Source organism: Sarcophilus harrisii, chromosome 4 (assembly GCF_902635505.1).
Source record: "Sarcophilus harrisii chromosome 4, mSarHar1.11, whole genome shotgun sequence".
NCBI lineage: Eukaryota > Metazoa > Chordata > Mammalia > Dasyuromorphia > Dasyuridae > Sarcophilus > Sarcophilus harrisii.
In genome coordinates, this window is record NC_045429.1 from 95,557,695 (window position 1) to 95,570,610 (window position 12,916).

Consider the following 12,916-nt stretch of genomic DNA (forward strand, 5'->3'; position numbering starts at 1 on the left):
TAAATTATGTAAAATCCAAATATATAAATTTAAATTAATTACTTAAAATTTAAATAAATCACTTATAAATCATTACTCATATTTTAATGAATAAACAGACAACTAACAAGGTCTACTATATTCCAGGCACAAAAGTGAGACAGTACTTGTACTCAAGGAGTAATCTCATAGCTCTTTATTTTTCTCTTAAAGGAATTTACCATATTCCAGGTTGTATTATAATTCTTTGTTGACATGTCTCATCTTCCCATTTTAGAGTGTAAACTGCCTGAGGGCCTGGACGATATTTATTTTTCTTTGCATCTCCCCAGGCACTTAGTACAGTTCTCCTGTCCATAGTAGGTCTAGAATAAGTGTTCTTTGCATAAAGGAAAGAATACATAATTCCCCATTTGAACTCTGTTGCTAGGGCCTGGGTAGGGAGATACAAAATATAAGAAATCTGACTCTTTCTTGGTTTAAACCAATACTTATATTTAGAGTTCCCAGGACCACCAATTTGTACTAGATATTTAGAGGACTACCCATATAAGCCCATTGTTCTTGGTGTCAGTGTTGTAGATTTTTGATCAGAAGAATCTAAGCTGTTGACTTTTTTAAAAAAACAATTCCAATTTTCATGTTGCTTGTTGAGTTTTTTTCTCATGGTCAAAATGCATAGGAATTCCCCTAGCATTTTCTCTATTCCTATTCCTCTTTTTCCTGTTCTGGTGGGGTGGGCTGACCCCACCTGAATATATTTTTTTCAGCTATGTCGGGCTTCCCTTATAGCTAAGTTTCTGGATGCAATCCCTACTGACTATGGTTGGCTTAGGAAAAATTAAAGGGAGGTTCTGTGGGAACTTTAGAAGATGAGGTCCCTGGAGGAATAAAGCTAAGTTTGGGGAGATTAACAAGGAGGATTCTCAACCCTTTCCTTGGCAGAGAACCCATTTTAGTCCCTCCCTGCCAGTCCCCCAAACCATCTCTTTAGAGAGGTTTCTGCTTTTCATTCCTAGGTCACTGAATGGGGCGACTGATATCCGAGAGTTCCCTGATCTGAAAGGCACCACCAGTTTGGAGATCCTGTAAGTAGTAGTGTCCCCTTCACCCCATGCCCCCATCATGTTTCCTGTCTCTTCACCATCACCACCCTAGATCTGCTCAGAGGAGATCTTCTCCCTCTTTGAGCTCCTTGAGGAGGACACAGGAAAGCACATTACAAAGGGAGTTCAGATCCCAGCTTTGTTCCATATTATCTGTGTATTTTTGGGTGAGCAACTTCCCCTCTCTGAACCTGTTCCATCTATAACATGAGAGAACTGGACTAAAGGATCTTTCTAACTCTAACTCTAGGACTCTGTGATGAAGTCACCCTCAGCCAGGTGGCCCGTACCTGGTCCCTCACTGGCGAGACTTCTGGCCAGGACTCTGGTCCTCCAGGTGGGCCTGGAGCCAGCTGAGCTGGGAGGAGACCTCTGTTCCCAGAGACCTGGCTCCGTGGGCCAGCACTTACACCTTTCCCATTCAGGGTTCCTCTAGGAGCTTGCCACCATTGGTCACAACATGGCAAGATGTGGGGCTAGGGCTCCCATCCTGTTCTTTAGCTTAACTACATGTGATGAATTTTTTAGCTTGATCCTTTAACTTGTTTTGCTCAAAAGCCATAGGGAAGCTCGAGTGCCAGAGGAGGCAGATGGTGAGCCAGACTGCCTTCTTTCTATTTCTGTTTGCTTCTACCAGTGCTTAGCACAGAGTCTCGCCTATAGTAGGTACTTAATAAATGTTTATGGATTAAACAATGGATTCTATTTTTCTTACCACTGATACAGTTAGAAATGGCAAGCCTGATCCTCGGAACACAGCTGGGAAAATTGAACCATCGGTTTCCTTGGCCTCAGTTCCCAGCTAGAACATACCACATCCCTTGTATTAACCCTCATTCTCTAATCCAGCTCTATCTTTTACCCAATCGTGTCTTCTCCCTATGCATGTAAGCTTCTTCTCTTCCTACACATGGAAACTTCCTTTTAACAAGGACAAGAAGAACTTATTTTTTTAATGAGAAAAGAAAAACACATGAAAAAGAACTGAAAAAGGAAGGGAGGAGAAATGTTGACTAAGTCTCTAGAGGGATAAGAAGAGCTAGGAAAGGAATGAGAGATGGTGGACCTGGGCCCTTCCTCAAAGTGATGGTTCTAGGAGAATGCCCCCAGGAAGGAGGGGGCTACAGGGCTGGAGAGAAGCTCCAGGATGAGAAGGCCATCAATGGAGCTCAAATAGCAATGCCCTCAACTGCCTTCCCAGGAAGAAGTAAAACTTTCCTAAGGATGTACATCTGTTTTTTGTTCCTGGAGAAGACTGGGTCCTGAGATGGGATAGAGATAATGGTTGATGTTCTTCCCATTCCACATGACCAAAGCATTGCATACTCCCTCCTCTATGTCCTTGGATCCCTGGCTTCCTGGCCCCACTTTCCACCCCAGCCTGCCCTAATCCTATATGGTCCCTGTCCCAAGTGACCTAATAGCTCAGTAACAGAGAGTGGGAGCAGGGGGAGAGGGACAAGATGAATATACACATGGAATCCACAGAAATAAATAAGTGCAATAAAAGGGACTGAGGTGAGAGACAGGGAACTCTGTTCTGTCAGCTGACGAATGGGTGGGAAAACTTTCTTGAGGAACTTGATTGAAAGCTAAACTTTGGACCCTTCTTACCCCTTACCCAAACAAATATCTGTACTTCCTTCCCAACCCAGTCCCCTTGCCTTTTGTCTCATTCTATTGTTGGCTCTGTCTTCCCACATCAACATCAGATCCAAAGATCCAGAGTGGGGTAAAGTTGGAGGGAAAGGGGGGTCATGGGGTCTTGGCTAGGCGCCAACACTATTTGTCTTCTCCCCCCAGGACCCTGACGAGAGCAGGCATTCAGCTTCTCCCCTTGGGCATGTGCCAGCAGCTCCCCAGACTCCGAGTCCTGTGAGTAGACCCTGGGCCTGCCCCACCCTGACCTTGTAATCTCCTTTTACCCATGGCCTTAGAAATGCCCATTTTACTCCTATCCTACTAGGTCAGATAGTGCCCCTGATGGTGAGACAGATCCAGGCCCTCCTGAGAGACTGCTAAAGACAGCCCTTCCTTCCTAACTGGGTTTACACAAGGGAAATAAATGTCCCACGAGGTCCTAGGAGCACTTGTGTAGCTCTGCTCTCTGGGAAGGCAAAGGAGTTTTGCTTTCTCCTTGTCTCTGGTTTTGGCTCGGAGGACATCCAGATAGGTTCCATAATTACCAAAAATGGTCTGAGCAGATGGCTCCAGAACTCTTAATTGGAAAGATGATTATGTGCATAAATCAACATCAATTGACATAATGTTGATTCTTGCTCATTTTCTCTTACCCTGCCTCCTCCACTATTTCCCCTACTTTCTTTCCTCCATTCTCTGCTGCCCTCAAGGGTCTTCTCTCCAGCCTCATCCCCTTCCCTTATCCGTTTCCCAGTACCTAGTCAATGAAGCTGGGCCAGATCTCATAGGAGAAATCCTACACTGGACTCTCCTGATCAAGGTTTAGTAGAAATAAAAGGATGGGAGAGGGGAGAGAGAGTAAAGTCATCTCAATTTCCAGGGAGGGAAGGAGGAAATTGATGTCCAAGTGTCCGATGCGTGAGCAGTGGATCTGCTCCCTGGGACCTCCTTGAGTTCCCCACTGGGTAGGGGAGATAACACCTTTCCATTGCCCTCCCCCAGATCATCTTTCCCCATCCCTACAATACCGTTGTTCCCCATCCACACAGTCTGCTGCTTTACTGTCTTGGCTTTTTCCTTTCTCCCTGCAGGGAACTCTCTCATAATCAAATCGAGGAGCTGCCCAGCCTACGCAGGTGTCAGAAACTGGAAGAAATGTGAGTGAGATGGAGGGAGGCTCTGAGCTCAGAGCCAGTCTGGAGGAACAGGCAGAAAGTCCAGAATCTTAGCTTCTGGCTAAGGGAAATTTACACCACCCCGTTGCAGGGTTTTCGGAATTGTCGGGCTCTGCAGAAGGGGAAGGTGTTATCATTGTTACCATTGGAGCTCTGGAGAAGGCACGTGGGGTACATTTGGGGCTCAGAACAAGGAGCAGCCTGAACCCAGTGGTCTGATGGTTCAGTGGCAGTGGAGGAGGAAGGGAGCAAGACAAATACACCAGTACAATCAACAGAAATTGATAAATGCAAGAAAAAAAAAGTGGGATGAAAGGAAAGAGCTTTTCTGTCAGCTAGGAAGGCTTTCTTGAGGAGCTTGGTTGAAAGTTAAATGTCTGGTCATTCTTACCTTTGCGGGGATTGGTAGAGAAATGGTGGGATGCAGTAGGGAGAAGCTAGGGAGGCAGTATAGACATGGCTCTATAAGGTGGGATTACAACAGGGCCAGGTCCAATCTAGGAAACAACCTGGAATTTCATTGAAAAATGTCACTTTTTTTTTTTAAATAAGAATTGCTCTTTGGGCTCTGTAAATACAAAGTTGGTCTGGGGGCTGAGAGGGCTTCTGGGTCTGACCATTTCTACCCTTTCTGCTTCCATGAAGGTCTGAGCCAACTCTGTCCCATGTGGCTTTCAAGATCAGAGTGTGGTTCAAGAGGAGGATGGGTTGTGGAGGAGAAAGCATATCCTCTTTTTAAAAAATTACTAAGAGATTCCCTCACGTTCCTGAGGCTCTCTCTATATCACATCCAGAGGATTCTTCAGGACTCCTGGGTTGTGAGGAGGAATGGGGCAAATCCAGTAAAATCCCAGAGAGACCCCAGAGACAGCTCTGTTCTCTGACCAGGATGCTTTCCCCCCAGTGCCATCCACTGTTCCTTTAGAATGGTGGTTTCCAAACTTTTTTATCATGTACCTTTATAAGTAAAATGTTTTCTTTTTTTCTGGTGGGTATGCTAAGAGGGAAAAATGGCATATGGGGATAGTGACAAGGGGATTTTTTCTAATGGCAACTTTATAGTTACTGTAGCTATTCAGATAGCTAGCTGGGATAACTCCCAGAAGGGCTAATACCCAGTCCAGAAAAATGAAAGCTGGTAGATTGTCCTGAATAGAAAGGGGTAAGGTGGAAGAGTCATCATGGGTGTAGAAGGGGTACAGTTATATTGGAGACCAGCCTCACAATTGACTCCCTAAAAAAGAGTGGGATGTAATTACATATCCCATGAGTTCATACAGCTCCCCCCAGTTATCCCCCCAGGGTGCACACTTAGGAGACAACTTTCCTACCCTGAAGGGGTACCCAATTTGTCTGTGGGCATGTAGGACTCAACTATTCTAGAAGCATAGAAGTCTCTCTTTTTTTTTTTTGTTTAAAGCAATTGGCCAAGGTCACACAGTTAGTAAATGTTAAGTATTTGAGGCTGAATTTGAAGTTGGGTCCTCTTGAATCCAGGACCAGTGCTCTGTCCACTGTGCCGTCTACCTGCTCCTGGAAGTCTAGAAATCATACTGCTGATCCAAGAACTTGAGAGGAGGGACGACAAATCCTTGAAATTAGGAAAGATTGCTACTGATCCAGGGGGCAAATATTTAATGGGTCAATGAAATCAGGAAACTCCCACTTCAATTAAATCCTGGATAGGGGAAGCCTAATTGATCCAGGGACCTAGGGAGGACACCAAAGAGCTGGAGAGTTCAGTGACAAAGAAGGCTTGGGGCTGGAATCCAGGCCCAGTGGGAGCTCTGAAAGGCAACTCCCCGGGACCACACTGGTGGCTTTGTAGCTTTGTTTCTTGACCCATTTACTCAGGGCAACCGGATACCCATCTGCTCCACTTAATCCTGGTGACTTCCTCGGGCTGGGCCCTTTCTTCCTAGGCCAGGAGAATTGGGGAGCTTGTCCCCCCCCTTAGGGCAGGGAGCAAGGCCAGAGCCTCCCCATTGTCCCCTCTCTTTTCTCACCCTGTTTTCTCTTGCTGCCCTAGTGGCCTTCAGCACAATCAGATGTGGGAAATCGGTGTGGACACCTTCAGCCAGCTGACTGTCCTTCGGGCTCTGTGAGTACTAGTGTAGCCTGGGATGTCCTGGGGAGCTCTGGGGAAGGACAGCAGGCTTCTGGTAAAAGGCACTACACCCCCCTAGAATACTATACATGCACACCCCTGTATATATATAAACAGAAAAAATGTACATTTCTCTATGTAGGGGTGTGTGTATATCTATACACACACATATTATATATATATATATATATATATATACTCATTTCTATAAAGACATGTACACATATGGATATACAGGCATATTTGGGGATATTTATGGCTAAATAAAATCTATATACATATATCTATGGGCAATATGTGCCATAGATACTTTGTACATATATAATTGATATGTAAGTTTGTAATCCACACAAAAGTGTTGGCCTGTGTCAGAAATATTTATGATTCCTGAAATCATTTCTCAGACTGGCATCCAAGGTCCTTTGGAGCTTTGAGCCTTGCTATTGCCTCTTCTGTTCCTTGGGGCACCAGAAGGAAATCTGGAGCCAGGCAGTACCTCCCTACTTGAGTGAGTTACAGTTAGTGTTATGAAGAATCATGAGAATATTGGATGGGGAAACTAAGTCAGCAGTGTAACAGCCCCCCTGCCTTTCCTAACTGCACCTCCACTATCTCCTTTGGATGCTATAGGGACCTGAGCTGGAATGTTATCCGATTCATCCATCCTGAAGCTTTTGTAACCCTCCACTCCCTGGTCAAATTGTGAGTACTCAGCCTTTCCCTTTCTCTGGTTACCTAAGATGGGAGCTAAGACTTAAAGACAATCAAGCAAACCTGGGGAATAGGGGAAATAAATGTCCCAGGGAGGAAGTATTTGTAAATGCTTGATCATAGGGTAGTGTGTTCCTTGTCTAATCAGTCATTTGGACAGACTTTCCAACAGAACAGGATAAATAGTAGGATGACCTCCTAAGCTGGGAACATCATCTATGAATGTTTTTCAACATTTCCACAGTACCAGCTCTCATTGTAAACATCTGCCCTTTCTCATTAAGCTCTTCTCTGCCTTCCCCTCACCCCAAAACCCTCAATGCATTGAAGATTTCTCCTAGTGGGATTTCTTCATAGAGATGGAAACTTTTTTTGCTTTTGTGGAAGCTCAGCCAAGGCCTTGGGACAGTAACTTAGGGTATATCATTTTGGGAGACAGCTGGAGGGCACCATTCTGATAAAGTTCTTTAAGTTCTAAAAAAGAAAGATTAATCAATCCATCCACAAACATTTATTAAGTGCACTGTGCCAAGTACTGTGCTAGATGATGGGGAGACAAAGACAGAAAATTAAATAATCTCTACTTTTAGAAATTTACCTTATAACAAAGATCATTGTGTCATTGCTTTAAGAACAAGAAAGAAGCTTAGAAGTCAGAGCTGAATTCAACCTCCCTACTTTATAGATAAGAAAACCAGGGCCCAGAGAGTTTAAATAACTAATTTTGGTTCCCACAGCTTATTTGGTCTCAGGTAGGATTACCAAGGTCTTCTTGCCAAACAAAGGACTTCACCCACTATGCTACATTGCTTCTCCTTCTCTAACTCTCTTCTGTCTCTGTCTATCTCTCTGTCTCTTTCTATTTGTCTCTCTGTATCTTTTTGTCTCTGTATCTCTCTCTGTTTCTGTCTCTCTCCATCCTTCCCTCTCTCTCCTCTCTTTGTCACTTTCTCTTCCTCTCTGTCTCCCTTCCTCTGTCTCCTTCCCTCCCCTTCCTCCACCCTCCACTCTCTTTCATTCCCTCCTCCCTCCCTCCCTCCCTCTCTCTCTTTCCCTTCCTCCCTCCCTCTTCCCCTGTCTCTCTGTCTCTGTCTCTGTCTCTCCCTCTCTCTCCCTGTCTCTCTGTCTTTCTCCCTTCCTCCCTCCCCCAGAGGGAGACCAGAAAACTTAAGGCACTCCCCAGGGTACATGGTGGGCACTTAATAAACATTTACTGACAGACTGACCAGAGTCATCCAGCTCCCGGGGGAGAGGAGTGCTTCTTGAAGCCAGGGCTGACCTCTGCACTGCACCCCTTGCCCCCATAGATAATCTGACCTTAGAGATCACCTACAAGCAGAGGCTCTCTCAGGCTGAGGGGAGGTGACTTTCTGGACCAAGGACAATAACAATCCTAGTTTTCAAGATGCTCTCATAGACACCATTCTGTGTCCCCCTCCCTCCCTCTGGGAGGTAGCCACAGAAGGTGTGACATCCTTTTTCCCTGCGGCAGGGAGAGGGGAGGTGGGGTGTTTGAGGGAAGGGGGCTGAGGTTTGGAGACATACCCCGCCAAAGGCACCCCCCCCCCAGAAGTCAGCGGCAGTGGCAGGCCCAAAGCCCAGGCCGCAGGCTCTTGAGTTTGGGGCTCTTCCCACAGCTCCAGCCGGCCTCTCAGACACAGTCTGTGGCTGTGTTTGCTTTGGAGCTTTGGCCCCCTGGGTTTCTCCGGTAGAATAACATGACTGTTCCTGGCTCTCATGTCTGCTGGCCCCTGAGCGTGATTGTGGTGCACAAGGATTTCCAAACCCTTGACTCGGATCCGGGCCTGCAATGAGACCATGGACAGTGACCTCTTGTTCTGACAGCGGAGCAAGAGGGAAGCCAGGAGGATGGGAGACAGTCGCAGGAACGTTTCCAGTTAGCGTGGGCTCTCCTGGGAAGGACAGGAAACCTCCAGGGGTGTCTGGCCCCTGAGGATGGGGAACTCCAGGCGGGGGACTATATCATCTCAGGACAGGAACCAGTTTGCTAAACATTGGCGAGTCCCATGCCCGAGGATTCTGAAGCTTTGGAAAGGACTGTATTCCCCAAGGGTCTCCCTGCCCAGTCCTTAGCTGCAACTTGGTCCCAGTCCTAATTCCTCCATCCCCACTAAGGCTTTGGAGGATTTTAAAGTGCTTCCAGGGAGGGCAGTGGAGGCTCAGGATGTATCCTTACTTGCATTTTCAAAGCCCTGTCCCCCGACACTTAAGGGGGTCAGGCTGACCTTTCTCTCAGCACAGACCCACTCCCCAAGCTCATTTAACAGCTATCTCTGTCTTACATCAGAAGGAGCTCTCCCGTCACACTGCTTGTTTTTTTCTGCCCATGATAGGGACCTGACGAACAACCAGCTGACCACCCTCCCACTGGCCGGGCTCAGTGGGCTGGTGCATCTCAAGCTCAAAGGGAACCCATCCCTCTCTGAGGCCTTCTCCAAGGACAGTTTCCCCAAGCTGAGGTGAGAGGCTCTGATTCTTTCCCAGTCAGGCAGGGATTCCCCCCTGGGACAGCCAGAATCCTCACTGTCAAAGAACAAGAACATCAGAGCCAAAAGGTTTCTTAGACATCATCAAGTTCTTTCCCGCAAAGAAATGAGGTCTGATGGGAGAAATGATTTGGTCAAGTTCACACAGCTTCCATTTTAGAGGAGTTTCTTCCTGTCCAGATTTCGTTTATTATCTCATCCTTTTCTGGGGTTTGGAAGTTTGGTGAGGAGAATAACAATATGCCTTTTGTTAATAGCACTTTGTTTTGCATGATTGTACCTATATAAACCATCTCAGAAAGGGAAGAGGACAGGGAGGGAAGGATAGAATATGGAACTCAAAACTTTAAAAATATATTAAAATTTGTTTTAATATGGAACTGAGAAAAATATTATTTTAAAAATATTATTAACATTTACATATTGTTTAAACCCTATGAGATATGTAGTATAAATACTGTTAGCATTATTTCTTAGTGAAACTGGAACTTAGAAGAATCATGTAATTAAGTGATCTTGGCCACATTTTGAGCCTGCATGAGGTAGGATGAGAAGGATGGAGTAGTGAAGGTTCATTGACTTGATCATTTCTCCTTAAGGTTCATTAAAGGTCTGCCACACATCTCTGTCTCTTTTCCCTGCTTCTCCTTCCTGTCTCCTTGCCATTCTGGCCTGCCCATTGATTACCCACTCAGAAATAGTAGCACTCTTCTGTGCCCAGAGTTGCCCTTTTTGGGAATCCCATCAGTTCTGTGCATTCACGCTTTCCATTCTCACCCTGGCCATGGTGGAGTCCCTGGAATCAGGGTGAGAGCCTGGAGAATGGATGAGTGGAAAACATGCTGAAAGCCAATCCCTCTGTGCTAATGACATCCAGGCCTCCTCCATTCAGAATTAGGCTGTCTGTGTGGCCCAGGTCTTGTCTGCTACAGATTAATGAGGTACCTGCAGGGCACAAATTAAACAGTGAAACCAAACAATTCTGCCTGCAGAGGACACAGAGTCCACTTTGGGGGTGCCCAGGAGGATAAGAATAAAGAGGGAAGATCCCCTGATGGAGAAAGTGGAGTGGAGCTGAAAGAATTCCATCCCCCTACATCTCCATCCTGCCCAAATCCCATGGGGGAATTCTAGCCTAGGAGGTAGAGGTGGTGAGAGTTCCTGAGGTGGGTACCAAGGAGATCACTGGCCAATTACTTCTTAGACCCTCTGAGACTGTTTCTATAGATGAGTCATTCCTAGTTACCTGCTCACCTTGGAGGAACAGAAGAAACTTTTAAAATTTTAAATCCCAGGATCCTTGTTTTAAGGTTGGAAGAGATCTTAGAGGTCACATAGTCCAACTCTTTAACTATGAGAAGCCTGAGGGCCAAAGAAGGGAAGTAAATTGCCCAAAAACATGTTAGTAATAGGTCTAGGATTTGAACTCAGTTCCTTTGATTCCAAATCCAGACTCTAATATATAAATAGAATATCTACATATCTTTATCTATCTTCTATCTATATATTTGTCTATTATAATATATTTATTATTTCTATATGAATTTATATGCCTATCATTATCCATCTTCCATCTATCTATATGTCTATCTATATATCATCTATTATTTTTATATGAATGTATACGCTTATCATTATCTATCATCTGACTATCTACTATCTATCTACCTTTATCATCTATTTCTAATTATCATCTATATATCTATCTATCTATAGTATTGGAAACTCAATACACTATAATGCCCATGAGTTCAGCTTCAAATTAATTCTCATAATGTTCAACAATTAATTATTAACTACATATCATGAGCAAGGCCCTCTGAAGAGCATAAAACTGCAGGTGGCAAGGGCCACGGATGACGGGTGGTGGGTCCCGGGCTAGAAGTCACTTGATATACTCTTATCCAAGTGTCTCCAAGGTCCCCACTGTTTCCTCCCTAGGGTCCTGGAGGTGCCCTATGCCTATCAGTGCTGTGCTTATCGCACCTGTGCCGGCTACTTCAAGGCTTCTGGCCAGTGGGAGGCTGAGGAAGGTCACCTGGATGAAGAAGAAGCCATGAAAAGGCCCCCCGGTCTCCTAGGCAGTCATTCAGAGAGCCACTGTGAGTGAGCTGGGGAGCTGAAGATGGGACTTGTGGGGAGATGACTGTGGGAGAATGAGTCAGGGTACAAACTGAAAGAAGGGAGGGAGGATCCTGCTGGGAGAAGTGCTGCTGTATAATCTGGGGAGGAATCACTGGACTTTGTCCAGTTGGGAGAAAAGTATCAATGCCCTTCCCCTTCCTCACTCCAAAGGAGAGCTGTTAGTTATTCACGTGTGGCTTAGCTACTGCCAGTGCTGAATGCCAGGTGCCTTCCATTGACAGGAGTTTTTAGAAGATTCAGAGGTAAAAGAGACCTTAAAACTCCACCTAGTTCAGGAATTCTTACCTAGAGTCTTTAATATTCTGATAACTTCTTTTGTAATAATTACATTGTATGCGTTTAAAACATGATTCTGAGAAGAGATCCATAGCTTCCCAAAGTGCCCAAGGGATCCATGATATCAAAAAAGGCTTAGAAACCTTACTTTGCTCCAATTCCTTCATCCTACACATGTGGAAACAGGCTCAGAGAATGTTCTTAGGTAGCTAATAGTAGAACCAATATTTGTACCCAGATCCTCTGCTTCCCACCATATCACGATTCCTCTCCTATTTCCCACTTGATCTGAATACTTAAGGAAAACAGACTCTTTGCAGTCTTAACCTGAGCCAAGCAGAATTAAATTACATTGATTTCCCCCTCCTGCCCCAAAAGGACAAAACCCAAGCTCATACAATATACTGCAGAGCCAAATGGAAGGGGAAAAAAGCCAATTGTTTGCTGTTTTGAATGATTTGTGCCCCTCCTTCCTATTCCTTATCAAACATCGCCTGGAGTTGACTTAGTGACTATTCTTACTTGAGATAATGATAATAATGCCATGGACCGTGATCACAGTGAAAGCCTTTTGGGGCAAGTTAGAACTCTGCCTTTGGAGTAATTGGGATGAAAGGAAAAGTTGGGTGGGGCCAGGGAGGCAGGGGTAAGAGAATGGTTCAGAACCTTTTCATTGACTGGTCTCTGAGATCAAAGTCAAGCCTTTTCAGCCAGTTGTTCAATGACTTGAGAAAGTATTCCCCCTTGGGAGGTAAGTGATGCTGCAAGGCCGGAGCTTTAGGAGGGAGGGGGGAAATGGTCCTTTCTCTTTGGAGTTTTGTTTTGTTTTGGGATCCCTCTCTCCTCTCTTTGTGTTAGAAAAAACAAACAGAAATTCAGTTCAGTACAGAACAAATGTGAAGATAAGATGATTTAACAGAAACAAATGCCTTTTCATCGCAGAGGATGTGCTGGTACATAACTTATGGTTCTGAAGACTGTTGAGAGGGAGGGGAAGAGGGAGAAAAGGGGTGAAGGGGAGTGGAAGAAGAGGAGGAGGAAGAAAGGAAAGGAGGGGGAAGAGAAAGTAGGGGAAAGGGAAGAGAAGAGAAGAAATGAGAACAGAAGAGTCAGAGACACAGACAGACAGAGACAAACAGAGAGAGACAGAAAGAAAGATAGAGGCAGAGAGACACAGAAACAGAGAGAAAGAGAGAAACAGAGAGAGAAACAGAGAGAAAGAGAGAGAGAAAGAGAGAAAGAGAGAGAGAGAGAGAGAGAGAGAGAGAG

General features: G+C 45.2%; 1 protein-coding gene across 1 annotated transcript in view; it reads left to right on the plus strand.

The window, feature by feature from the left end:
• The window catches only part of LGR6 (leucine rich repeat containing G protein-coupled receptor 6), a 153,504-nt gene that overhangs the window by 133,147 nt on the left and 7,441 nt on the right, over positions 1-12,916 (plus strand). The window contains exons 10-16 of the mRNA XM_031937137.1: positions 999-1,067; positions 2,889-2,960; positions 3,818-3,883; positions 5,931-6,002; positions 6,639-6,710; positions 9,074-9,199; positions 11,168-11,328. Of these exons, the coding sequence (XP_031792997.1) occupies positions 999-1,067; positions 2,889-2,960; positions 3,818-3,883; positions 5,931-6,002; positions 6,639-6,710; positions 9,074-9,199; positions 11,168-11,328 (638 nt within the window). The remainder of the gene's footprint in view (positions 1-998; positions 1,068-2,888; positions 2,961-3,817; positions 3,884-5,930; positions 6,003-6,638; positions 6,711-9,073; positions 9,200-11,167; positions 11,329-12,916) is intronic.